The sequence below is a fragment of the Callospermophilus lateralis genome, chromosome 14, assembly GCF_048772815.1.
Source record: "Callospermophilus lateralis isolate mCalLat2 chromosome 14, mCalLat2.hap1, whole genome shotgun sequence".
NCBI classification, from domain to species: domain Eukaryota; kingdom Metazoa; phylum Chordata; class Mammalia; order Rodentia; family Sciuridae; genus Callospermophilus; species Callospermophilus lateralis.
In genome coordinates this window covers 87,926,705-87,951,581 of record NC_135318.1, presented here as the reverse complement: position 1 = coordinate 87,951,581, position 24,877 = coordinate 87,926,705, and the positions used below count along the sequence as shown (strand labels likewise).

At 48.5% G+C, this 24,877-nt stretch overlaps 1 protein-coding gene across 1 annotated transcript; it reads left to right on the top strand.

Annotated features, from left to right (window-relative positions):
* Nucleotides 1–4,656: 4,656 nt before the first annotated feature.
* LOC143637862 (uncharacterized) lies at nucleotides 4,657–24,877 on the top strand. The gene is made up of 8 exons (XM_077105166.1): nucleotides 4,657–4,943; nucleotides 19,497–19,684; nucleotides 21,172–21,380; nucleotides 21,617–21,819; nucleotides 22,861–22,975; nucleotides 24,255–24,370; nucleotides 24,537–24,767; nucleotides 24,809–24,877. Exons 2-8 carry the CDS (start codon nucleotides 19,623–19,625, stop codon nucleotides 24,875–24,877), a joined length of 1,005 nt encoding a protein of 334 aa, XP_076961281.1. The 5' UTR covers nucleotides 4,657–4,943; nucleotides 19,497–19,622.

The window sequence follows — 24,877 nt, the reverse complement described above, 5'->3', positions numbered from 1 at the left end:
CCTCCTGCTGCTGCTGAGTGGCATGGGTTCCTAGACTTCCTTCTGTTCCCTACACATGCACAGATGTGTGCATAACCCAGCCAGAATTTCACAGTGAGGAACTGTGGTCACTCTTGGTATCAGCCAGGGTGGGCAGCAAACAGAATCTGCCTCTGAATGTTGGAACAGATGTGCTGTGGGCAGGATTTGGGAAGTATCTGTATTCATTTGCTGGGATGGCCATATCAAAGTCCCACAAACTAGGTGGTTGAAACACAGAAAGAGTGTTGGAAGGGGCTGAGATCCAGGCTGGTTCCTTCTGAGGGTGCTAGGCAAGGGGTGCTCCAGATCTTTCTCTTAGCTTCTGGCACTTTTTTTGGCATAACTCCAGTCTTCTTGTGGTATTCTCCCTGTGAGTCTGGCTGTTCAAATTTCCCCTTTTTGCAAGGATACCAATCTTATTGAATTAAAATCCACCCTAATAATCTCATTTTAAACTAATTACATCTGCAGTGACTGTATTTCCAATTATGTCACATTCTGAGTTACGGGGGTTAGGACTTCCACATATGGATTTGGCAGGACAAAATACAATTCATTACACCATCAAAGGGTGATGAACATGCAGAAATAACTGACAATAGGAAGTTGTTGGCACCCGTGCTGGATGTTCTCCATCACCTCCTCCAGCTACCCTCTCCGACTTTTTCCACCTTGCTCTGTGCTGGGAGGCTGACCTCTGAAACCTACATCCCCAAGCACCCTGACCTCCCACAAGTCTGATTTGGGTAATGGGAGACATAGGTAGGAGCTTTGGGGGTGGGAAGGGAGAAGTCAGGCTATAGTACCCCATGGTGTCCTTCCCATCCCCTCCCAACACTTTTTATATCCCTGTGTCTCCATGATTCTTTCCTACTTAATATTGGGCAGGTAAAAGCTTAATAATGTTTAAAACATGGGTGAATGTGTGTGGATTGTGTCAGGAGCACATTCAGTAGTATTAGCTGATGCTCATGAGAGCTTACAGTGTGTCTTGTCTGTGTTGTTATAACAGAAAACCACAGACTGGGGGATTTACAAAGAACAGAAATTTATTTGGATTGGAGGCTGAGACATCCAAGAGCATGGCACCAGCATCTGGCGAGGGCCTTCATGCTGTGTCATCTCTGGTGCAGGGCAGAAGGGTGAGAGAGGGAGAGCAGGAGACAGGGACAAATTTGCTTTTATAATAAAGCTTCTTTTTGTGATAACTAACACATTCCTGAGATAATGACATTAATCCATTCATCCATTAATCCAATCCATTCCTAAGAAGAGGTGACCTAATAACCTCTTAAAAGTACCACCTCTCAATACTACTCCATTGGGGACTAAGTTCCTAACCCGTGACCTTTTGGATATACTACTCTGCATAGTTATACAAGGGAGGTACTGTAAGTATTCCAATTCTGTGACTGCATAAACTGAGATTCACTGAGATTTCTATCTTGCCCAAGGTCAAGGTCACACATCTAACTAGCAGCAAGTTTGGGATTTGATGTAGGGCTACCAGCCTGCACAGGCTGCCCAAAACCACAATGCCATATTTGTTGATCTGTTTTCCAGATATGCCCTCCCCTACTGGCCTGCACGGCAAGTCTGTATTCATTTTTCAAGTTCCCATCTAGCAATGGTGGTTCTCTGGAGCTTTCTCGGTCCCCTTCCCCAGGAGCTCGCCATTCACACTGTGTGTTCTCACTCCTCCCTGAACACATGGCTTTTGATTTCCACTACACCTTTCTGCATCTGTTTCCCTACCTGTGTGTTCTTTAGGGCAGGGCCATCTCCCATTTATTACTGCAATTTCAGGGCCTAGAAGGATATTGGAGGATGGCAGGTGCCAGAGAATATTTCTGGAAGGAATATTTTCTTGTCATCCCTGACTGCTGTGTACACCCTTGTGTACCCTAGGCCCCTGATTATATCTGACTCCCTTAATTTTTTCCCCCCAGAGGAAATTTGTCTGTGGCTGGTCAGTCCTTGACCACTGGCTTCCCTGCTGCCCAGGTGAATGGTTTTGACTGTTCTGTTTCCCGCAGGGCTCTCTATCAAATCTGAGCAGGGTTTCTGTTTCTTTTTATTTTTCCTTTTGGTACCAGGGATTGAACCAGGGGCGTTCAACCACTGAGCCACATCCCCATCCCATTTTATTTTTTTAAATTTTGAGACAGGGTCTAGCTAAGTTGCTAAGGCTGTGTTTGAACTTGTGATCCTCCTGCCTCAGCCTCTCACACTATTGGGATTATAGTCATGGACACCCCACTTGGACTACTCAGGGTTTCTGAGATGATCCTTTTGGTCCTCTGCAAACAGGTTCCTAGGCTTTTTTTTTTTTTTTTTTTGTGGCCCTGGGGATTGAACCCAGGGCCTTGTGCATGCGAGGCAGGCACTCTACCTACCACATGAGCTATATCCCCAGCCCGGTTCCATTTGGTCTTAGGTGTCCTGTAAGGATTTAACTACACTTTTAAGTTCTGTCCTTGTTAACAGTCACACTGTAAGGGATTCCTTTGTTAAAACTGAGGTGCAGGGATATTCCGATAGACTTTTTCTTTGCCTCTTTGGCTAGGATGTTGGATTTAACTGCTTCCCTGTGGAGATTGCTCTGAGCGCAACCCGCCCTCCATGTTCAAGGACAGCTATTATGTGTCTTTTTCTAAAATAGCCTTGAGAAAATACTCATTTTAAATGTTTTTATTAGTACATTATACTTAATCATAATAGTGGGGTTGTGACATATTTATAGATGCATATGACATAATTTTGCTCCATTTCAATCCCCAGTACTGGCCCTTTCCCTCCCTATCCCCTTCCTCTATGCTACTGATTTTCCTTCCATTTATTTATTGTTTTTTAATTGCTGCATTACAGTTATATATAAAAACAGCATAATTTGGTCCATTTTGTTCCCCAGTTCCACCCTCTAATCCCTCCTCCATTCCCCTTGATCCCTCTCCTCTACCCCTTATTCTCCCTTCTGTTTTCATGGGATTCCCCCCTTCTTAAATTTCCTCATTCCTCTCTAGCTTCTGCCTATGAGAAAAAAACATTCTATCCTTGACTTTCTGAATTTTGTTCATTTCATTTAAAAAATTCTCCAGTTTCATCCATTTACCAGCAAATGACATAATTTCATTCTTCTTCATGGCTGAGTACATATTGTGTACATATACCATATTTTCATTATTCATTCATTTGTTGATTGGCACCTGGGCTGTTCCACAATTTGACTATTGTGCATGCTCTGTAAATATTCACCTATCACTGCAGAATGTTAATTTTAGTTCTTTTGGATAAATACAAGGAGTAAGATAGCTGGGTCATATGGTGGTTCCATTCCTAATCTTTTGAAGATTCTCCACAGTGTTTTCTAAAGGGGTTGCACTAATTTGCAATCCCACCAACAATGTACATTTCCCATCCACCTCCTTGCTAGCATTTATTATTATTTGTATTGTTGATGATTGCTATTCTGACTGGAGTGAGATGAAATTTCAGTGAAATTTTGATTTGCATTTCCCTGATTGCTAGGTACTTTGAACATTTTTTCATATATTTGTTGGCCCTTTATATTTCTTCTTTTGAGAAATGTCTGTTTAGATCTTTTGCCCATTTACTGATTGGGTTATTTGTTTTTTGGGGTGTGTGTGTGTGTGTGTGTGTGTGTGTGCATGTGTGTGTTTAGTTCTTTATATATTTTTGCATATTAATCCCTTGTCAGAAGAGTAGATGGCAAAATTTTCTTTCATTCCATAGGCTATCTCTTCCTGCTCTTGTTTCCTTTGCTATGCAGAAGCTTTTTAATCTTAAGTTATTCTACTTATTGATTCTTGGTTTTATTTCTTTAGTTTTAAGAGTCTTATTAAGGAAGTCAGTGCCTGAGCCAATATGTCCTCACTCTAGGGTTTCTTCTAGCAGTTGCAGTGGTCTGACACTTGCCTCAGGTTCCCCAACATCTCTGCCTTTTCTGCAGCTCCGGTGGTTCCCTTGTGAGAGCCTCACACACGTGTCTTAAAAGTAATGATATTTGTGTGATGGATATGCCAGTCATCCTGATAGGATCATTGCACGATCTACACATGTACTGAAATATCATTCAGTGCCTCATAAATATGAACAATTAAAAAATATGTCAATTAAAAAATTGTCTAAAAGTGTGCCATGTTAAAAAATTCGAACAAATTGTTTTTAATTTTCATGCCATTTTTGGGTGAATTAAACAATGTTATTTGAAACCCAACGCACTTGGGTGTACTGGCCTGCACTCCTGCATTCCGTCCCTCCCAGGACAAACGGCTCCGAGTTGGGCAGCAGGACGTCGTGTCCCCTAGGTCCTTCACACAACTTCGAACGAGATGCGTGGGGGCCGCTCCGCCACCCGAGCTCTTTCCCAGGAGCGGCGGCCCAGGGCCGGAGCGCCGCGCTGCCCAGGCGCTCCCGGCGATCTCGGTGGGGCCTGGAGGGAGGGGACCTGGCAGCGGGATCGGACTTCCTCCCTCCACTCGGGAACTGTGAGCCCGAGCGGCCGGGACGCGGAAACCCGGGAGGCGCCGCGGGAGCCGGTGGGGCGGGGGCGGCCGAGGGCGGTGCCGGGGGCGGGGCCGCGCGTGGGCTGCGCCGGGTGCGCGGGGCGAGCTGCTCCCGCTGCGCTCTCGGGACTGCGAGCGCTGGGCACCGGCGGGTCTGCGGTTCCCCGCGAGCAGCCGCCGCCGCCGCCTCCTCCAGAGCGCTGGGCCCGGTGCGGCCGGTGGCCGCGGCGATGTGAACCGGGGCCCTCGAGCGCGGCTGGATCGCCGGGATGTGGCTCAAGCCCAAGGAGGTGCTGCTGAAGAACGCCCTGAAGCTCTGGGTGACCCAGAAGAGCAGCTGCTACTTCATCCTTCAGCGGCGCCGCGGGCACGGCGAGGAGGGCGGTCGTCTCACCGGTAAGGGGCTCGCTGGGGTGGGCCGGGCCCCGGGCCTCGCTCCCTGCCGGGCCCGCAGCTCCCAGCCCGGGGCTGAGTCGCAGGTGGCGATTCCACGGGAGACACCGGGCCAGGACGGCCCTGCCTCGGGTTTGTTTCCTTTCTTCTCATTTCTCGTGCAAGCTCCCGAGGAGGTTGAGCCAGAGGGACTCGCGGGCTGGTGCATTTTCCCGGGTGAGGCAGGTGTCTTTGCCACCTGGCCGGGTGAGCACCTGGAGGTCAGACTAGGTTCCAGGAATTGGAGAAGAAACGCCAACTGGAGCTTGGCCACAGGGCGCGCGGGAGTGGGGACGGTGGGTGGATGCCCCCTGAGAGGACAGTGGACCTCTGTGCTGGCTGCCAGGTGACAGCGGGGCCTCAGGGCAGGCCTGGACTTGGCCATCTGGACGTGGCTGAGGCTCCAGGTGGTGTCACGCGGTCAGGGACTCAGGCCAGCTCATGGTGAGGCGCAGCTTGGGAAGTCTGGTGTGTGGGCCTGGGACAACTGAGGCAGTGTGATTCCCAAGCTTATGATCTTAGCAAAAATAAGCATAGGTTCCACCCCTTCACTGTCTTCTGAGGAATGATAGGAAAAACAAAACAAATCAACAAAAACCAAAACCAGACAAAGAAACCTCAGGCTTGTGAAGTTGATGAAAAACAAGGCTTTTTTTTTTTTTTTTCCTAAAAGTTATGATCCAAAGCTTTTGGAAATTGAGGCCAGCTTGCATTTGCTAGAATGTCTGTTTAAACAGATCAATGAAGGAAAATTCGGTTGTACTTAGGGGACCTATCTGAAATTTTCCAGTTGCAAAATCTGAATAATAGTGACCTTTTGTCACAGCCTTCCTACAGAGAAAAGCAAGGTTGGAAAAGTCAAAGGACCAGGACTGGGTCCCCAGGTTAACTGTTCATGACTCTTGGGCCAGTCTGGGGAAGGCTTTATCCAGGTCTTGTTAAGTAGGGGAAATGGACCAACATGACAAAACCAAAAGTTTAAGAGGAATTAACCTCTGGTAATTTAAGCTCAGAGAAAGCTGGCAGCTTGTTTTGTTAGAGGGAGACTTGACAGAGACCCCAGGAGTGGGTAGGAGTTGGCAGGATTCTAGGTGGGAGGGGCGGTGGAGGGTTCTGGATGGAAGTGGGGTGAGGCAGTGGGGGATCAGTGGTCCTGGTGGGTAGCAGATGTAGCAGGAGGCAGGAAGCCATAGGGGCCTGGGAGGGACTCTGAGCTGCACAGTGGTGCCTAGTACCCTGGCCCTTGGGAAATGGAGCTTGGTGGAGCTTTACAGGGCCCAGCAGAGGCAAAGAGGCTGGAGAGGGGTTTGTGCCCTGTTCACTGATGGTAGTGTATCTTAATTTATGGTGCCTTAAGTAGGGTACCTGGTTTACAGTAGTCAAGGGCTTGGAGATTTTCGAAGTAGGAAGGGCTTGGAGATTTCGAAGTAGGAAGCACAGGACGATTGTCCTACACATTCTGTGTGCTGCTTTAAGAAAGATCTATGAGGGCAGATGAATGAAGGCCTGTCGCCTCCAGGTTATCCACATCAGGCAGGCTCTAGATGTGGAGGGCAAAGCTGCTCGTACAGTACCTGGTTGTGCTGTGCTTTGCTTCAGGCCCTCTTGTTTCTGACTCTGGTGTCCAGTGTCTACCTGTAATGAATTCTGTCTGATATGGACCCCTTGCCCTTGCATTGTCTAACCAGGCAGGTCTCATGTTGTAATAGCCAGGCTTTGGTCTTTCTTGGTTTGAACTTGCTGTGAATATACAGAACATTCTTAAAGGCAACAGTAACAACAATGAGAGAGAGAGAGAGAGAGAGAGAGAGAGAGAGAGAGAGAGGAAGATAATTTGCTTTATTTCTTAGAGACCCAGAACCACCTCCTGTTGATTGTGCAAGGATGACATTTCCTATGTAGCCTGATATTGACCTTTGAGCATTTAGCCCTGAGGCAAGTGGCATGGCTGTGTCAGGTGAGCCACCCAGACCTACAGTATCACCATTGTGCTAGTCTTCCTGGGGCCACTTATGGATGCTGTAAAGTCAAGACTGATTGGCCACAGGGCAGCTTCATGTTGGTCGTTTTAGGAAAATATGGAAATCCAATGTGACAGACTTTTGGCAACTTAAGAGTTTAAAACTTGCATTTAGTTTATGAAAATAGTGGGAACTGAAGTAGAAAACATTGTGACCGATTAGTTTTTTTTTTTTTTTTTCATTGCTGGGGATTGAACGTAGCATCTCCAGCAAGCAAGGAAAGCACTCCACTACTGAACTACATTCCCAGTCCTTTTTTATTTTTTGCTGTAAAGTCTCCCTAAATTGTCTGGGTTCTTTGAAGTTGTGATCCTCCTGCCTCATGCTCCTGAGTAGTTAGGATTGTAAGCTTGTGCCTCCATGCTGGGATACTGTTCTTTGGAGGCGAGCAAATGGAGGTAGCAAAGAAGGGTTGGAAATAAAATGTGAGGGTGCAGTAATCAAAAGGTATATTTTTTTTGAAGTGCTAAATTTGCTCTCAGGTAGAAGTTTAAACATAAGGTCTGGAGTCTACTGTGATATGAATTACCCAACTTCAGAAATATAAGTTTTTATTTCATTGAGGATTATCACTTGCCAATCTACTTACACACACACACACACACACACACACACACACAGACACTCACTATACACCTCTCAGTTGTATTTTTCTCCATAACTTTTTTACTTTCTAACATGTAATATACTTACATATTTTCTTCATAGTTTTTCTAAACTTAATTACCTATTTCTGAGGGCAGGTATTTTATCTATGATGATGCCTAGCATATAACATATGCTGAGTCAACATTTTTTCAGGGCTTTTTTTTCGTGTGTGTGTGTGTGTGTGTTTGCTTCTAGGTTGAACCCAATTTCAACCCCCCCACTTTTTAAAATTTTAGACAAGGTTTTGTTAAGTTGCTTAGGGCACTGCTAAAGTTGGTGAAGCTGGCTTTGAACTTATGTTCTTACTATCTCAGCCTCTTAAATTGCTGGGATTATAGGCATGTGCCAGCACATTTTTATAGGTGCATTATAATTATATATACTAGTGGAATTTGTCGTTACATATTACTACATGCGCACAGTGTACCAATATAAGTTGGACCATATCGTTCCCCAGTATTTCTCCTTTCAGTAAACACTTGTAGGATGAAGAGATGGATGAATGCATATATAAATGATAGATCCCACTTTTTTCTTAAAGTTGGATGGGTGCAGAGGCCCAGCTTTTACCATCTGGGGGTGAGCTGATGGAATGGAACAGGAATATCCCCTGTCTCCTCTCTGCTTCCTGTTTACCTGGCAGTCTGACCACTGTGGGAAGCGGGAGGGGTGGGGGGTAGGAAACAGAGTCCTTCTCCTCCTCCATCTCTCTCTCTCTCTCTCTCTCTCTCTCTTTTTTTCCCTTGTAGCTCCTGCTTTTGAGGGGGCGGGGAGTATTGTGGGCACTATGGCATTGACTTCTCAGGTGGCCAGGCACAGACAGGCTAACCTTGCCGTCTCTTAGAACCTCTTTATTTTTCTTTAATTTTTAAATTTTGAATTTTTGGTGCATTGTAGTTATAACCAACAGTGGGGTTCATTTTGACATATTCAAAGATGCATAGAACATAGTTTTATGCATTTCAATCCCTAGTACAGTCCTCTTCCCTACCCTTCCTCCATACTATTAGTCTTTTAATTTTTTATATTTATTTATTTATTTGTGGTGCTGGGGATTGAACTCAGGGACTTGTGCGGATTGAACTCAGGGCTTGTGTACGTGAGGCAAGAACTTTACTAACTGAGCTATATCCCCAGCCCCTTAAATTTATTCTTAATTGGTCCATTATAGTCATATGAAACTGGAATGCCTTGTGATATATTCACAAATGCACATGGTATAATTTGGTCCATGTTATTTCCCAGTTCTTCCCCCCTTTCCTCCCCACCTCCTCATGCTTGGTCCTCTGCTTCTGCTTTACCGCTCTTCCTCGTATTCTTGGGAGATCCCCTTTTTAATTCCTTATTTTGGGGGGTGGGGGTGTTGGGGAGGGCAGGAGGGAGACCTGACTGGAAAAATGCAACCCGGGTCTCTGGGCAGAACTGAGACTGCCACCTCGCCCTCAGGTTGGAGTGTGGTGTGTTCAGTATTATGAGGTGTTTCCAAAGTTCTGTAGACAGAAGCAATTTTGCTCCACTGGGAAGGAAGTACAGTTATCCAGTGTTCACAGTCTCCAGCCCGTGGGAATATTTCTTATAAATGTTCGGTCTGCTCGGAGAGAACAAAGAGAGGGAGAAGTTAGTGTGTGGGAGGCAGTGGACAGAAAGAACACCCAGGCCACAGCCCTCTCTCCCCAACAGCTCTCTGAAGCTCTTCACGATGGGATAAGTGTAACTCTAAAGACCAAATATCATTGTTCAGATGTGCCCTTCTGAAGGATTTTATTTTTCAGTGTCCGATTACGTGTATGCCTGATGCCTGTATAATCTTGCAACTCTTTGCCCTAAGAGAATGGCCACTGTGAAGTTATAACATGAATCAACTATTGATGTTTGCAGAAAGCGTACCTTCAACCCCCATTCTCATCATTGCATTTGAACCAGTGATGGGCTAAATGATTCCCTAAACAATTAGGGTCAAGGGAGGAAGATGGTGTAGTGGAAAATTGTGGGTAATGCTGGCTTTGAGTCAAGGTGAGGCTGTTGGTTACAAATCTGGATTGAGAGGCCCGGGGCTCGTTTACTCAGTTCTTGGCGCCTTAGTTATGACTCGGCCTCAAGATGGGGCGATGCTGACAGTTGCTCTGGAGGGTTAGAAACTGTTCCCCATTAGGCTTTGCCATTTTTTTCTTTCCACTAGGAGTGCATGAAGCTTCCAATTAAAGTAAAGTTTAGAATTAAACAATAAACATTGAGAGCATAACTTGTGCTTGGCATCTGGTGGGTTTGAAAAAAGAAAAACGAAGTAATATTTAACAAAGGTGAATGACATGAGGGCTTCTGGGAATAAAGATGTAAAGAAGTTTGTGTTGTAGTGAGGGACACAAGAAATAATCATTTATCTAATAGAAAGTGTGTATTTCTTAAATATAATTAAAAGATTAAATACTTAAAAGCACATTGGGTTAAGTATTGCCCAATGGCCAACTAACGGGCATTTTGCAAGATTTGGGTACTGGGCTTCTTTGACCATATAAATAGAGAACTTCACCTGGCATTTATTCATGCGTTGATTATGTAGCCCATGCTGTGCCTAACGTGAATTGTCTTCTGCCTTTGGAGTCAGGTCCCCAAAACTAGGGGCTTCCTGTGAGCTCCCAAGCCTGCTCAGGATGACTTTGTCAGAAGGCTGGAAACTGGTGGAGCCCAGCGTGCTGTTGCTTTTGTTAGCTGGTTTTGTAACCAGTTAACAAAACTAACAGGGGTTCTAACCTCCAGCAGGACTGGAGTCCTGCTCAGGTAGCTGAATTTGTTGGTGCCTTTCATGTCAACCAGTCTTTGGCTCCACACCACAGCTGGGGGCCTTGTGCAGGAGTCCCAGGTGTTGGCTCTGAAGTCTTCCTTGCTTTGGTCTTGTTTCCCCAAAGCACCATAAGGAAGAAATCACAAATAAAGGAAGTAGTTTGAATTTAGATGCACAAAACTGAAGAATGCAATGGGTAAAATAAGTGATACACCTTTAAGGACTGATAAACCTTTAAGAAACACTTTGAGGTTTCCGAGAATTGTAGTTAATGAGAGTGTAATAGAGGCCCCGTATCTGTAATTAGACAATCAAAGGAGGCATACACTGTGTCACTCCAGGACATCATAAGCAGTACAGATTGTGTACCTCTTATGTGGGTAGCAAGGCTAGTTCTTTCAGTCTGATTGGGACTCCATGAGAAGAGTGGAAACCCTGGGTTAACCCTTTGTGGTATCTTTTAAAGAATTTATTTCCTAGCAGCAAAGGAGCAAGGGTGTTATGATTGTGACTCCACATTCTGGTGGCAGTGGGTGAAGGAGGAATTCGTTGAAAATGATTGTAGTAAACCTGACAGTATTCCAGCAGATTTTCTCTAGTTTTGAAAACTCTTCTCGGTTGTATTAAAAAGCAGCCATGAACATATTGTCATGCTCTTGGAGTTGTAGGAGCTGACCCTGCCTGGGTCTCAGGCTGCTTCTCCTCCACCTTCTGCTCTTAGGTATGGACCTCCAGTGGCAGGCAGGTTTCTCTGCTGGGACTTTCACCAGCTGTCCCCTCTGCATCGATGTCCTTGTCTCCCCGGCTGCCCAGCAACTTCTCATTACCCTTGGATCTCAGCCTGAGCTCCACTTCCTGGAAACCTGCCCCTTCCCTTGCTCTGAAGCCTGGTCACCTGATCCTCTTGTACTGCCTTCCACTTTGTTTTATAGCACCTGCCACTCTTTGTCTGGTGGCAGCTTTTGGTAGCTTTATCTGATTAGAGAGAACCAGAGCAGGAGCTCTAGGAGAGAGGTCCCAGGTCTTTGTCCTTTCTGCTCTGCCTCCAGCACCAGAATAATGGTTCTTGATAAATATTTGTTGAACTCACAGGTATCTAAGTGGAACGGAGAGACGGGAGCCTGTGCAGTCGAGATGTTGAACCTCAGCCTGGAAATGGAATCATGCAGAACACAGGAAGAAGTAACACAGACTGTTCTTCACTTTCTCAGGCCAGTGCTGTAAGGACCAGCGGTAGCTTCTTGGCTGATCCAGCCCAGCTGTTAGAAATACTCATTGTTGGTACCCTTCCTGTCAACGATTCTATCAGAGCCAGAATCATCCCCCCTGTACATCAGCAGCCAATTAACAGCTTTGCCAATTTGAGTCATTTGTATCCCTGAGCATTTGGTGGGTCATTTGTTCTGCTGGATTTTATTATTACTTTTTTCCTGCCTCCTTCTCTCTACTTAAAAAAAAAAAAGGGTGGTGGGGGGAGTCAACAACAGAATACACAGCACCCTAATAAGATTTCCTTATGACAGGTATGGCATTTTGTGGCTGGTTTCTAATATGAAATCTTCCATGTGCATTAGAGTATGTGCTATGAATGTAAAGTGTAAATAACAGAATGAACACGATATGCCTGCCACCTGTTACCAAAAACACAAAACAAAACAGAATTCTCCATGCCTGAGAGACCCCTTCTGTTTCTCTGATCATGTTTCCCATCTCTGCCTTGTGGGAACCATGCTCCTGAATTATACTGCCTTGCTTTTTTTTTTTTTTTTTTTTTGGAAATGGGGATTGAACTCAGGGACACTTGGCCATCCCCAGCCCTATTTTGTATGTTATTTAGAGACAGGGTCTCACTGAGTTGCTTAGCGCCTCACTTTGCTGCGGCTGGCTTTGAACTCACGATCCTCCTGTCTCAGCCTCCTGATCTGCTGGGATTCCAGTGTGGCCACCTTGCTTTTCGTCGTGTTTTAACACACTTGTAGGTATCTCGACTTGATACATGGGTTAGTTTTGTGTGATGTTGTAACTTTATATAAGGGGGCTCATACTTCATACTTCCTGTACTTTCCGGTAGCTTGGTGAGCCTCCCCTCTCTGACGAGACAGCATGGCCACACATGAAGCTGTGGTTCATTCATTTCCATCACTGCGCAGTCCACTGACTGGATATTCTGTGACGTGGTCATTCATCCTCCTGTCAGGGGGTGTTTGGGTTCTAGTTGTTATTGTCTTTGCTCTTACACCTGATGGTGCTGTGAACACCCAGGTAGTGTTCAGACCTGTAAAGTTTCCTCTAGAGAATACGTCTATGAGTGACCTCATTGGGGGTGTGTCAGTCAAGAAGGGCTGGAAAAACCTCAGCACAGGGACTTCCTTCCTGCTGTGCATCCCGTGAGGTCAGCACAAGTCTCCTTGTATGTTGGGCTCTCAAAGATGGGCCAGTAAAGGCTTCACTTCCAGAGCTTCCAGGGAAAGGCAACTTAGTGAATCTGGCTGTTACACTTCCCCCTGAAGCAACACACCCCTTCTGCTTAACAAAAGTTCCGTTGGCCACAGCAGGTCACATGGCCACATGTAACCTCGGAGACCTGAGGACACACCATTCTGCCATATGCCTAGAGGGAGGGAGAACTGGAGCATTGGCCAGCAGTCCCAAGACTGGGCGGGAGGGTTCTGAATTTTCAGACCTTTTCAAGATAATTCTAAATGGTTTTCCAAGTGAGAGAGCAGTACCCACGGATGTCGTCATCTCACAGAGTAGATATTGCCAGAGACAGTAGGGAGGTAGGGCACATGAGGAAGGGAAGAGCTCTCAGGATGGGAAGAGGGCCGCTTCGAGACTCACTGGGCATGGCACGAGGCTGCTGGGTGTGGTGTTGGCCTGGGCCCACTGAGTGGGGCAGATCTGGGATCTGTGTCCCTGTACCCTCCTCTGTAGCCTGTGTTGGCAGCAGATCAGAAAATTGGGATCAGAAGTGCTCCCAGTAACACAGGCACCAGCCCCCAGAGTGTGTGCCTAGCCCTTTCCCCACCTGGCCTGACTTAGTGCTTGTCTTGCCTCAGGGCTGAGACCCTACAGTCTCTGATGAGGGTGTCTGCGGTCCAGATCCACCCTGCATGGCCAACATGCTCAGACCTTCAGCTGGGTCCTAGGCTGCCGCAACCCTGTTAACTGGGTGGCCAACAACAGAGGAAACGTCTTCCATTGAGCTCCAGAGGCTCAACACAGTAGGTGTTGGGCTGTCCCAGTGCCATAACCCCTCCCAGGTTTCAAGGGGACTGTCCCCCCACTCTCCCATCACTTGCCCACTCTCCGACTGTTGCCCACGATCTGTGGTTCCCATATGAGCATCCCATCCTGGCTCCAACCTCACATAGGCTGTAACCCCAAGTCTCCCTGGTCTCTGGGTCCAGACTCCCCTCTTCCTACAAGAATATAAGATATTAGATTTGGGCCTGGTTGATGCTGTGTTCCATTATGTGAGCTCTTAGCTTCATCACTGTACAAAGACTCTTTTTCCACATAAGTTCATACGACTTTTAGCTGGATAAGAATTTTCGGGGAACACTTTTCTAATGAGTACACTTTCCTTTCTTCAGATCACTCCCCACTAAGCCTTCTTCTCATCCTTGTCCTTGTTCCTTTATGGCAAGTTCCCTCCTTATGACTGAGAAGGCCTAGTGACCCCTGGATTCACACATTGTCTTTAATCACCAACACACTGCAGAATTCTCCATTGGACTGCGGTGTTTTGCATTGGAACCCACCTCCTGACCTCTAAAAGTGGTCTAGACAATTGGGTTGGCTCCCTCCCTCCCTCCTGAACCTCTTTGATGTCCTTTAAGTTATTCTTTTGGATTCCTTACACAGTAGACAAGTCCTTGGATCCCCTGCTCTTAAGTCTTCCAACCTGAAGGTCAGATGTGTCCAGATGTTGAATTGAAGGATATCAGCTCCTAGAAGCCCTCATCCTGGCTGCAGTGTTTCCTCCCCTCAATGCAAAGCAAGAAAGTGCAGTTGACCCTGCACCCATTCTTCTGCATCCATGATCCCCACCAGCTGGAAATCCAAACTATCAGGAAAGGAGTTGTGTCTCTCTGGACAGATACTTCTCTCCTCCTTGTTTCCTAGATCTTACAGTGTTACAGAGAATGACACTGCCCTTTCCTTGTATTAGGTGTCAGAAGTCATCTGGAGATAATGGAAGTGCTACAGGAAGAAGATATGCAGCATTTAGATGCAAATACTCTGGCATTTTTGTAAGAGACTTGAGCCTGTGTGGACTGGTGTTTTGGGCGGACTTTGAACAAATCTCCCTTGGATTTCTTGTAACATTTCTGGTTTCTGGACTTGGGAGTGTTCAGGACTTGTTTGTGAGTCAGCCTCATGGGGATGTGATAGGGGGCAGTCGGAGCTGTTGTGCAGAACCTCAGTGATGGCTTGTAAGGCCACATGCAACACTGCAAGCAGCAGACGAGAAGGGAGCCCTCTTCTCCTGTGTTCAGCTTAACTCTTGTCTTATCCAAAATCATGACTTGTGAAATGTTGCAGAAATGGACTCATGCCAAGAAGTTGGGATGTTCCGGGGAGCATGGACTGTCATTCTATTCTGTCTCTCATTATGATGTGTTAGCGGGTGGGAACTTGAAGATGTGCTTAGGCCATGGATTCTCCTTCCCTGGGAAAGGGCTTCTCAAAGCAGCACTTGTTCCTGTTTCATCTGCTTCCCCAGGAGGACACAACAAGAACATTCTTACAAGTTGGTCCCCGTCTTGGTCTTCCAGCCTCCCAAGTTTCAGAAATAAAATCTGTGCTATGAATTACCCAGTGTCTTGTATTCTGCCATCACAACACAAACTATGCTAAGATGAGTCAATCAGCAGTCTCCCACGTGTTTACATTGTGGTAATTGACACCAAACATCTGTTTTGTAATTAAACCATTTTGGAGTACACAGTTGAGTGACATTAAGCATGTTCATGTTGGTGTATTGGCGTCACCACCATGCATCTCCAGAACTCTCGTGGACATACTCCTACCATCAATGCTGAATTCTAGTGCCCTTGAGGCCCAGGAAAAGAACATTGTACTTTATCTTTTTAAGAACCTGATAACTGAGAATCTGAGATAAGTGATTTCCTACAAAATTTGCCTTTCTCTGGACATGATCATTTTCAAGGGATGCAGTTCACCCCCACTCGTGGGGATACCAGGTCCACTGCCAACTCTGCGGGTGTTTCAGTTGCACTCTCAGTGACAGTGGTGACTGTGTGCACATGAGCTGTGTGTCCAGCTCAGATCCCAGGATCTAGGGTCTTTGGTTCCACGCAGCCTATAGGTTGCCTCCTCCTGCAGGTCTCTGCAGGCCAGTGGCACGAAGGCCCTGGGCCTGGTGGTTTCTTTAGGTGAGTGCAATACGTGTTCACAGTGTCGTGGGTCATGATGGACTATAAATAGAAGCAATGCCTGGATACTCCTGGGATCTCAGTGGGCTCAGCCTGTGTGCTGAGAATTGTTGTGACCTCCTAATTAATGGGCCCCCAGAACCCCAGAGAAAAGGGCAAGTCCAGAGCCAGTGGAACCTCAGTGTCTCTGAGAGAACTTTTGGGGTGGGGGGCCGGGATACATTGATGTGATGACTCTGATGCAGAGTCACGTACTTCGAATCTAGGTAGAGGTGCTCAGGAGCAGCCTGGGCTGGCACTTGGGTTCCCCACCTCCACACCTGTGTAACATCTTGGGGCTCTGAGAAGCACAGCAGCCTGACCACGTGAGGGCATCTGCTGTCTCTGCATACAGTGAGCTGGGTTTTCTCCACGTCTCTCAACAATTCCACATAACACCAGCTCTGAACCAAGAGTCCTCGGCACTTTAGTTGAGGCTCCATCAACTCCCACCTCTCTCTACCTGACAGAGCCCTCTTGGCTCCCTCTGACTCATTACATTGAAGATGAAAACCTGGAGGGTGGGACTTCCCATCATCCAGAAGTTCCCAAACACGTTCCACTATGTCATTTGTTCCTGGAACCCAAATGGTTGGGGTGGGCCACAAGCACACTGGCATCCATGTGTGGGAACCATGGTAGTATAATGAAGAAACAGGAAGGAGAGGGGTTGGACTGATCAGTACAGATGGCAGGGCATAGTACAGAGTGGAATGGAGCGTTCTCTCCCGGGGTGATTGTTGTGATGTGCACAAATGCTCTGCTGGTGCTGGGGTGCCTGCATGGTTTCCAGGGTCTTGAAAGACTACAGATGCCCACAGAGTGTTCTCAGATGCACATAGTGGGAGGCCCATTGTCCACTATGTACCTGTTGAAGAAGTAGGAGACCCCCTTTGTGTAGAGGTGCCATCTAGAAGGACCTGTGCCCAAAGGGCCATATATGCTCCTGGAAGTTGGTGGTGGAAATCGTTCTCCATCCATTAATCACTCCCTCACTCACTAATGTCCTTGTGTCCTTGAGAAAGGCTCTTCCTTTCCTGGTTTTCCTGAATAGAAATCCTCTTGCATCTTGAGTCAATAGGGTTATGCACTGTGCAGAGGGGGTTGGTCCACTGAGCATCTTAGAGACTGTCCTTTATGGAGCCTAATGATCCTCATTGGGGAATGAGGCCAGGGTCCTAACTGTGGTTAGTGTGAGGACACCATGGTTTCAGCAAAGGGAAAGAAGGACAAGGGCAACTCAGATGTCCCTTCATGGCCCCTGGAGCTAGAGGACTTACCCCTTTCCACCTGGGATCAGGAGACCTCATTTCCTCGAGGACACACACACTCAGACGTAAATCTTGAGTGTGGGTTCCTTTCTGGGGTCCAGGGCTGTTGTTAGCCACCAGGAATGACAGTGCTGTCCCTGCTGAGTGGAGCCATTTTTGCCAGGAAAGAGAGCCCATGGTCACGCCTTGTCCAAAGCATCCCACGCTAGGGACTCCCATCCCTAGCACTCCTGTCCTGAAAGGAAGCCACTCAGAGGCAAGGTGGGTCCAACCACCTCCCATGTGTTCACTCATCACTGTGTTCCAGCAGTCACCCCAGTTAACAGTCCTGATGGGATTGGAAGTGGGTCAGAATGTCACCCTCATGAGCTCTACCCTGCTACAGCTGCAGTTCTGCAGTGGGAGAAACACAAAACCTCAAAACACATGCACATGAATGAAAAGAGCAAGAGCCAGAGCCCAAACAGGCCAGGTGTGGCAAAGACAGCTGGAGTGCCTAGGTTGGGACTCAGAATTATGTCAGTGGGGTGGCATTGTGCTGGCACCAGCATGATCACAGAGAGCCAGCCCTGCTCATTTTTGGGAGCAGTGTGTTGGGGAAGGCAGCAGAAATTGAGAGGCAGGATTGAGTTTGGCCCTAGGAGGAGGTTGGATAAAAGGCCAGTATGGGTTGGAGGGCCTGGGCAGATAGAGAGAGGCCAGGGCACAGCCCAAAGCCTAGAGACTGCACTTGATGTCCGGGGTTGTGAAACACCACCTCCCCTCTTACTCACAACTGAGCGCAAGAGGCATTGATAAGTTCAGTTTGTGTGCGGCTGCATCCAAGGTGGCTCGGCTAGGCACCTCTGTTTCCTCTTCTCAGGAGGCTGGGAGTCCAGGCTCCACTGAGGCTCGGCTGGGAGGATCAGAGTCTGAGTTTATGCCTGTGTTCCTGGTGGGATCCGTGTTGGCTGAGCCTCAGTGTTTTTGTAATGAGAGGATGGGTGACTGTCATGTCTTTATCCCAGGACACACTTGCTAAATGGATTTGTTTGGTCTGAGGAGGAAAGAGAGAGAGGGGAGTGGTGCTGGAGACAGGGATGCAGACAGGGGTCATGGACTTGGCATAACTCAGTCTTGGAGATGATATCCCATCCCCTGTAGCCACTTCAATTCCCATGAATCCAGAGGCTGAGCCCCCTTGAGGTGAGGGGTGAACTGGTTCTGGGCAGCAGGATGCTGTGGTACCTCGGAGTCTCTGTGAGACCCCAACACTAGACGCACTTGGCCCTTTTGAAATCTTAGGAGAAGCCTTGGGAAGTTGTATGGCAGAGGGGAGCAGCCTCTGCATCTCAGTCACCTCCAACTTGCCATGGTGTAGATTGGGAACTGCAGCCACGAAGGGACGGACATTGGCCACGTCCCTGTGTGGGACAGAGGCCTGATTGAGTTAGGGTGCATTCTCTGTCTCTCTCCTTCTTGTGATTGTCCCATCTCTACATTTGTGCTTTAGCCACCTGTGAGTCCCATCTCTGGTTTCAGAGAGAATAGAGGGTGTTATGGGCCAATAGACACAATAAACCCTAGAGATTAGATGCTACCCTACTTTCCAGAAAAGACTGGGCACACCATGAGTTGCACAATGATGGGACCAGGGTCCAAAAGCTGCTGAGAGGGAAGGACTGGTTGTGAATGCACTTTTGAAGGCTCCAAGCTGGAACTCTAGTGGCACCAAGCAGGGCAGATGCTGGTGGGGGTATTTGGGTAGTTGTTGGTGAACACATGCGCACCTTATATGGGTAGGCATGGAGAAGAAATCAGCAGCCCATAGGGCTTTTGAAAGTTGTCTTATGTGAAAAGAGGGTCAGGTATGGGCACAGGAAATGACATCATTGCCTTGACAATGGATCAAACAGAACATGGAACCCTGGTATCCAGGCACCCACCTCACTGACCAAGCCATCCAAGCTCATTTGGTTGGAGCCACTGGAGTGAGAAGGATGTTCTCCTGTGGTTGCAAACAATGCCGAGCCTCAGGCTCCCAGGAATCTCAGGGGGGCCAACTAGCCCTTTTGTGGATACAATGGGTGAGGCTTCAACTTAGACGCCAGAGCCTCTGGCAATTGTCGCAGAGGAGCTCAAGAGAAACAGTGAGTAGCACAGGGCAGGTGAGCCCAGCAGGCCCTCTAGTCTGATCCCTGATGAATGGCCCAGGACTCCTATTCTGACTGTGTGTGTGTGTGTGTGTGTGTGTGTGTGTGTTTGTACTGATGGGAACTGTCCCATTGTGCTTTGACTCTAGTGTATTCGCACAAGTCATTTTTCTGTTTGTCACCATTTCCATTTTGAACCCACCATTCTTGGTCCCAACCCAGGGTGAAAATGATCAGAACACGGAGGAGCCCTTCAGGGTACAGAGCCTTGAACCTTACAGGCAGGACCAGCTTAGGAATGAGCTCCCGCCTGTCATTTGTGGGAGGAACCTCCATTTCAGCAGCAACATGGGGTTCATCTCCTGGGATTTCATCCCCACCCAGCAGGTGCTGGATCTCTTGTTCCCAAGGTAAGCACCAGACCACCAAGCCCAAGTGTGTAGCCCCCTCATGCCTGGGTCTTGGGGCTGCCATGTACCTCTCAGGGACCCAAAGGTTTGTGATCCCTAATGAGATAGAGGACCACACTCATAGTGGAATGTCAGTCCCGAATGGGACGAGTCCTGGAGGTGCCTGCCACAGGCTTGCAAGGGGAATGAACTCCCCCTCTCAGGCAGAGAAACCATCCTGACTCCAGCTGATCCACAGAGGTCCGTAGAGCAGTCCCCACACACTAGGCACCACAGCTCAATGGTGTTCGCTGAGCTCATTCCCAGGTGGACTCAGTGAGGCCAGGTGGTCTTTCTGGTATGATGTTGGCTTCGTGAAGAAAGTAGATCTGTGCCAGAGGTGTCTCAAAACTCGGGCCTTGGGAAAAGCACTTTTTGGTTAATAAAGACATGTTAGTATACATAGTGGGATAAAGCATCCTAGCTGGGACATAGCTGGACAGGGGCTTTGGACATGGCAGCTCCCACACCCAGAGATATGTGGGAATCAGCAGTTTGGGCTCATTCACTGATGAACATGTAGAAAGCACCCACTGTGTAAAGACATGTTTCCAGTCACGTTTCACAATTCAGTGAAAAATGGGGTGCAAATGACTGCCATTGTGTCCCTTTTCATGGGGGACAGCCTAAAACCGTAGGTGCCATGAGCACATATCCTACATGAGACTCCATCCCTGACTCCATGAGGCATAAGTGCACGTTGTCCTCTTCAGTGAATATGGTGGACCCCTGGACCAACTTCAACATGGAATGGGCTTGGGGTCAAGAGGGTGGGCTCCTTGTTTCCGGAATAGGGACCTGCAAGGTGATTTGACTTGGGAAGGCTGAGGAAAGACTGCTCTCCCCAATTCTGTCTTCTGCCTGCAGTGTAAGGTGTGGGGCTTCAACAGTAGGAGGGGTAAGGCAGGGAGTTGTAGGTGGAGTCATGGTGCTCTGGGGAAGCCCCTGGGACAATGAATCCCCACACACTACACCTCCCTGTCCTCCCCCAGGGCCACAGAGATGTGGCCTGCACTCATGGGAAAAGAGAGGTCCACTGCTACTCAGGGGGACTCAGTGAGAGCTCACAGAGAATGAGGTAGCATTGCAGCCCACGCCAGGGGAGGAGGTGTCTCTTGAGCCCTGAGAAGAGTGGGCAGGAGGACAGACACTCCTGGAAGGTGCATTCCAGGTTGGAGAGCAAGTAGCCAAGATTAAGAAGAGTGTCAGGCCTGCCCAGAGGAGGGGAGAGCTGGTCATACCATGGATCTAACGCTCCTTCGTTGAAGGTTCTTTGTCTGTAGCGACCTGTCCTGTCCCTGCCTGTACAGCCACTGTGTCTTGTCTGAGGTGGACTGGTGTGTTCAGAACCAGGGACGGTTCAGGAGTGTCGGGTCAGAGGTCTGCTCTGGAGGCCATGGCGAAGGCAAGGCCAGGGTTTTGCTGACTCCACACCTGCCTCCCCACAGTGCCTCACCTTCCTTCTTGGGGACCTGGGTGAACTTCTACACCGAGGCTTCCCATCAGCCTCCAGGCTCGCTGAGTCTGCAGCAGCTGCTGCCATGCATGTGGCTCTTGCTGGTTGGCTTGTATCTGGAGCACCAAGCACACCGCCTCCAGGCCCCAACTGAAGATGGCATATCAAGCCAGGCAGAGCCAGAGAGCCAGGCGGACTGGGGTGAGTACCTAAGGGTATATGAGGAAAGGTCCGACTGTTGTCCCACTGCTGGGTGTCTGTATGCCTGGTGTTGGGCTGGAAATTAGGATAAGCCTCTGTCCACTCAGGAAGTGACCCCAGTCTGCAAAGAGGTCTTGTGTGGGCTAAGGGCCTGAGGTCTTCCTGGCAGCAGGGGTATTGTCTGTCTGTGCCAAGGTCAGGGCAAGGCAGCCATGTTGGCATCTTTTCTCCTCTAGCTACAAGCTCAGTTCCTGTCACGGCTCCTAAGCCAACCCCAGAGCCAGAGCCTTCTCCCTGGGAAGGGGCAGAGCTGGAGCCCAGGACATCAGGGGTCTCCACTCGGTATTCCTCACAGCCCCAGTACAATAAGCGGGTGAGAGGCAGATGCCTCATTCACGTCTACCTAGAAAATGAACCGACAAAGTATAAGAGCATCCTGGTGAGTCTTCGAGCAGGGGAGTCTCTTGGGAGCCCACACTGGGGAAGACCAAGTCCACAGCTAACACCTTGGACTAGGTCTGTCTTCTTGAACTGGAGCTTCTGGAAGGTCAGGAAGGAGAAGAGAAAGTGAGGAAGAAAGAGGCGGGAGAGTAGCAGCATGCCAGGTCTGGGTGGGAGTGGGCCTGTGTGTTTTGGGGTGTGCAGGTCAGAAGTGCAGGACTGAGTGCTGGGTTCAGAGGGGCTCAGAGAAATATCGAGGATACAGGCCATCCTCTACTGATCTTGGTATTGAGGAGGAGTATATTGAACAATGGAGGTTGAAGCAGAGGAGTTGGCAGTCATTTTCTTGTGTGTGGGAAGGGACATGTTGCTGGTTGAAGGGAAGGGAGCCATTGTGGGATGATTAGGGTGGGTAGGGGCCCATTAGTGTCCTAGTTTGCATGTATGTGAATAGAGATTTAGCGACTCTCTCTGCAGAATTTTCCTGGGCGTGGAGTATCCATCATGAGACTCTGGTGTCCACCTCTAGTGGAGCCATGTTGAACCACTGCACCTGCTGGGTCCGAACCTCCTGACACCCCAGCAAGCACTGACACTCTTGAGGCCAGCAACTTCCATGCCTGTCATTAAAGAGTCCTAGTGTGTGTTGTGCCCTGGCTGTCAGGACCAAAGCATCTAGGGTTTGTGCCTGGTCCACACAAAAAATGCAGCTACATCCCAGACCAGAGCAGGGATATGGAAGTCCACTGAACCATTCCTCCCATCTTGATGGGACTAGAGTGTGTCTGTACAAAGCCTTTTGGTCCTTATTCCCTTGTCCCTATAGGGCATAGCAGGTTGAAGCAAACTCTTGTACCAAGATTGGCCTAGAAGCACATAGGAAGACCCCACATGATCACATGAAGGCCTCAGGTAGCAGGGTAACAAGATGGTGCCCTTGTGTTGAGAGCTCAGTTGTCTCTGATTGTCCTTGAGCACTGTCCTCTGGGTAGCTACTCCCAAATTCCCTCTCTGATGAGCTTTCTCCAACCCTGCTCAGGTGACCTGCCAGGACACGACTCCAGTCATCATCCGCAGGGCCTTAGATGCACACTTGCTCCAGCAGGAGGATCCAGAAGACTTTGAGCTTCTGCAAATTGTCTCGAACCATCAGAGTAAGTGGAATCATCAGAGGGTAGGGAGCAGTGAGTCACAGTGGGCTCAAGAAAACTAGGAGTCAAAACACAGTGTGCATCCACCAAATGCCCAGGAAGAGTGTGGTGGGACTTGTGCATAAAACAAAGTGTAATAATGGGGCATAAATCTGCAGGTCCTTCATGTTCCCCAGGGGCTGTGGACCTGCCTATCATGTGTTCTTTCCTTGGCCTGAGGAGGCATTGCAAAGCTATTATCCACGAGGGGCCAAGAAGAGAGGCTTCTTTGTCTTGTGTCAAAGAAGACAGACAACCACAGGGTGCCTACTTTGGCAGCCTTTCCTGACCTAGATGAGTACATGAGAAAAGCAGTTCAATGAAGAATCATTTCTGGCTTCCAATCTTTCTATTCATTGCAAACTGAGTCCACATAGGACCAGAGGCCATTTCTAGACAGAAGTGTGTGGTAGAATAGAACACTTCACGGCTTGTAAACTCTTCTTAGAGAAGGGGGGGGAGAGGGAGGGAGAGAGAGAGAGAGAGAGAAGAGACAGAGGGAGAGAGAAGAAGAAGGAGGAGGAGGAGGACGAGGAGGAGGAGGACGAGGAGGAGGAGAAGGAGGAGGAGAAAAATGAAAATAAGTTGAAGGAGGAGACAATGAATAAGAAGGTCAAGATGACTATAAGAAGAAGCATGAGGAGAAGATGAAGAAGAACAAGAACAAGAAGTATAACAATAAATTGATTAAAAATGTGAATGAGAATTATACTCATGGGGAGGAAATGCAGAAGTGGGGAACTCAAGAGATGGCACAGCCCTGCTGTGGACATTTTCCACCCACGCTCAACACACCTCCAAACCATACCCCTCAAATTAGTGTAGCCCTGTATGAGTGGATGAATCCACTGGCAAGGTGGAGGCACCCACCATCAAGTGCTTTTCCCCAAACCCACCTGTGATCATTGCTGCAGTGGGTAGAAAACCATTAACACATGAGTCTTTGGGGGCCAATCCAGATACAAAGTCTAGCTGTTTCTCTTTGGTGGGTCCAACGTGAACTAAGAGGTTCTGGGGTGCAAGGGGCTATTTCCTTGAAAGGTGATCCTGTAGTGGACCTCCTGTGCATAGAGGGTCCTCAGGGAGGAATCAGTGGGGAGTCTTTGGTGGAACAGTAGCTGGATTCGGGGGCTCTCAGGTCTGTGTGTGAGACCTGAGCTGGCAGAGGCTCTCAGTTGTGGGGGATGTTGGGTAGTGTATTCCTTGAGTGTCACCTACCACGCCTCTGCCCCTGCCTCTCCAGAGCTGAGGATCCCTGCTGATGGGAAGGTATATTATGCCCTGGATGCCAGCGTGGATTACAACTTTCTGCTTCAGGAAACAGCTGCCAGCAAGTCGTTCAAGGTCAAGCCAAAGGAGGTAAACAGCCACCTTCTTCAGTCTTTACTCCTGGTGCCACTCCACATCCTCCAAGGGGACAAGAACCTCAGGTTCTGGATGGATGTTATAGAATGCCCATAGAGCCAACTGCCAGGCTGGGTGGGGTGCAGTTGCTGGGCTTTGCTGATGTTGTCATCCCCCACAGTTCTTGGAGCCTTCTGTGGCAGTGGCATCCGGGATCCCAGCAGCTGTGAGCAGCAGCTCTGCAGTGGCTGCAGGATCATTGCCCCAGGCCACCCAAAGCAATGAGTGCTGCATGAGGAAAGTCACCAATAGCAGCTCCTCACTGCTTCACTCCAGCGAGCAGGTGGAAGACAGCCGCTTTGTTCACGTCCTCCTAGAGGGACAGAGCCTGAGGGAGACAAAGCACATCCTGGTAAGCCCGACAGCAGGGCTGCCTCCTGGGTGTCCACACAGTGGAAGGCAGGAGACACAGCCAACCCCGGGACTGTGGTGGGAAATAAAGAAGAGAGAGGTCCATCTTAA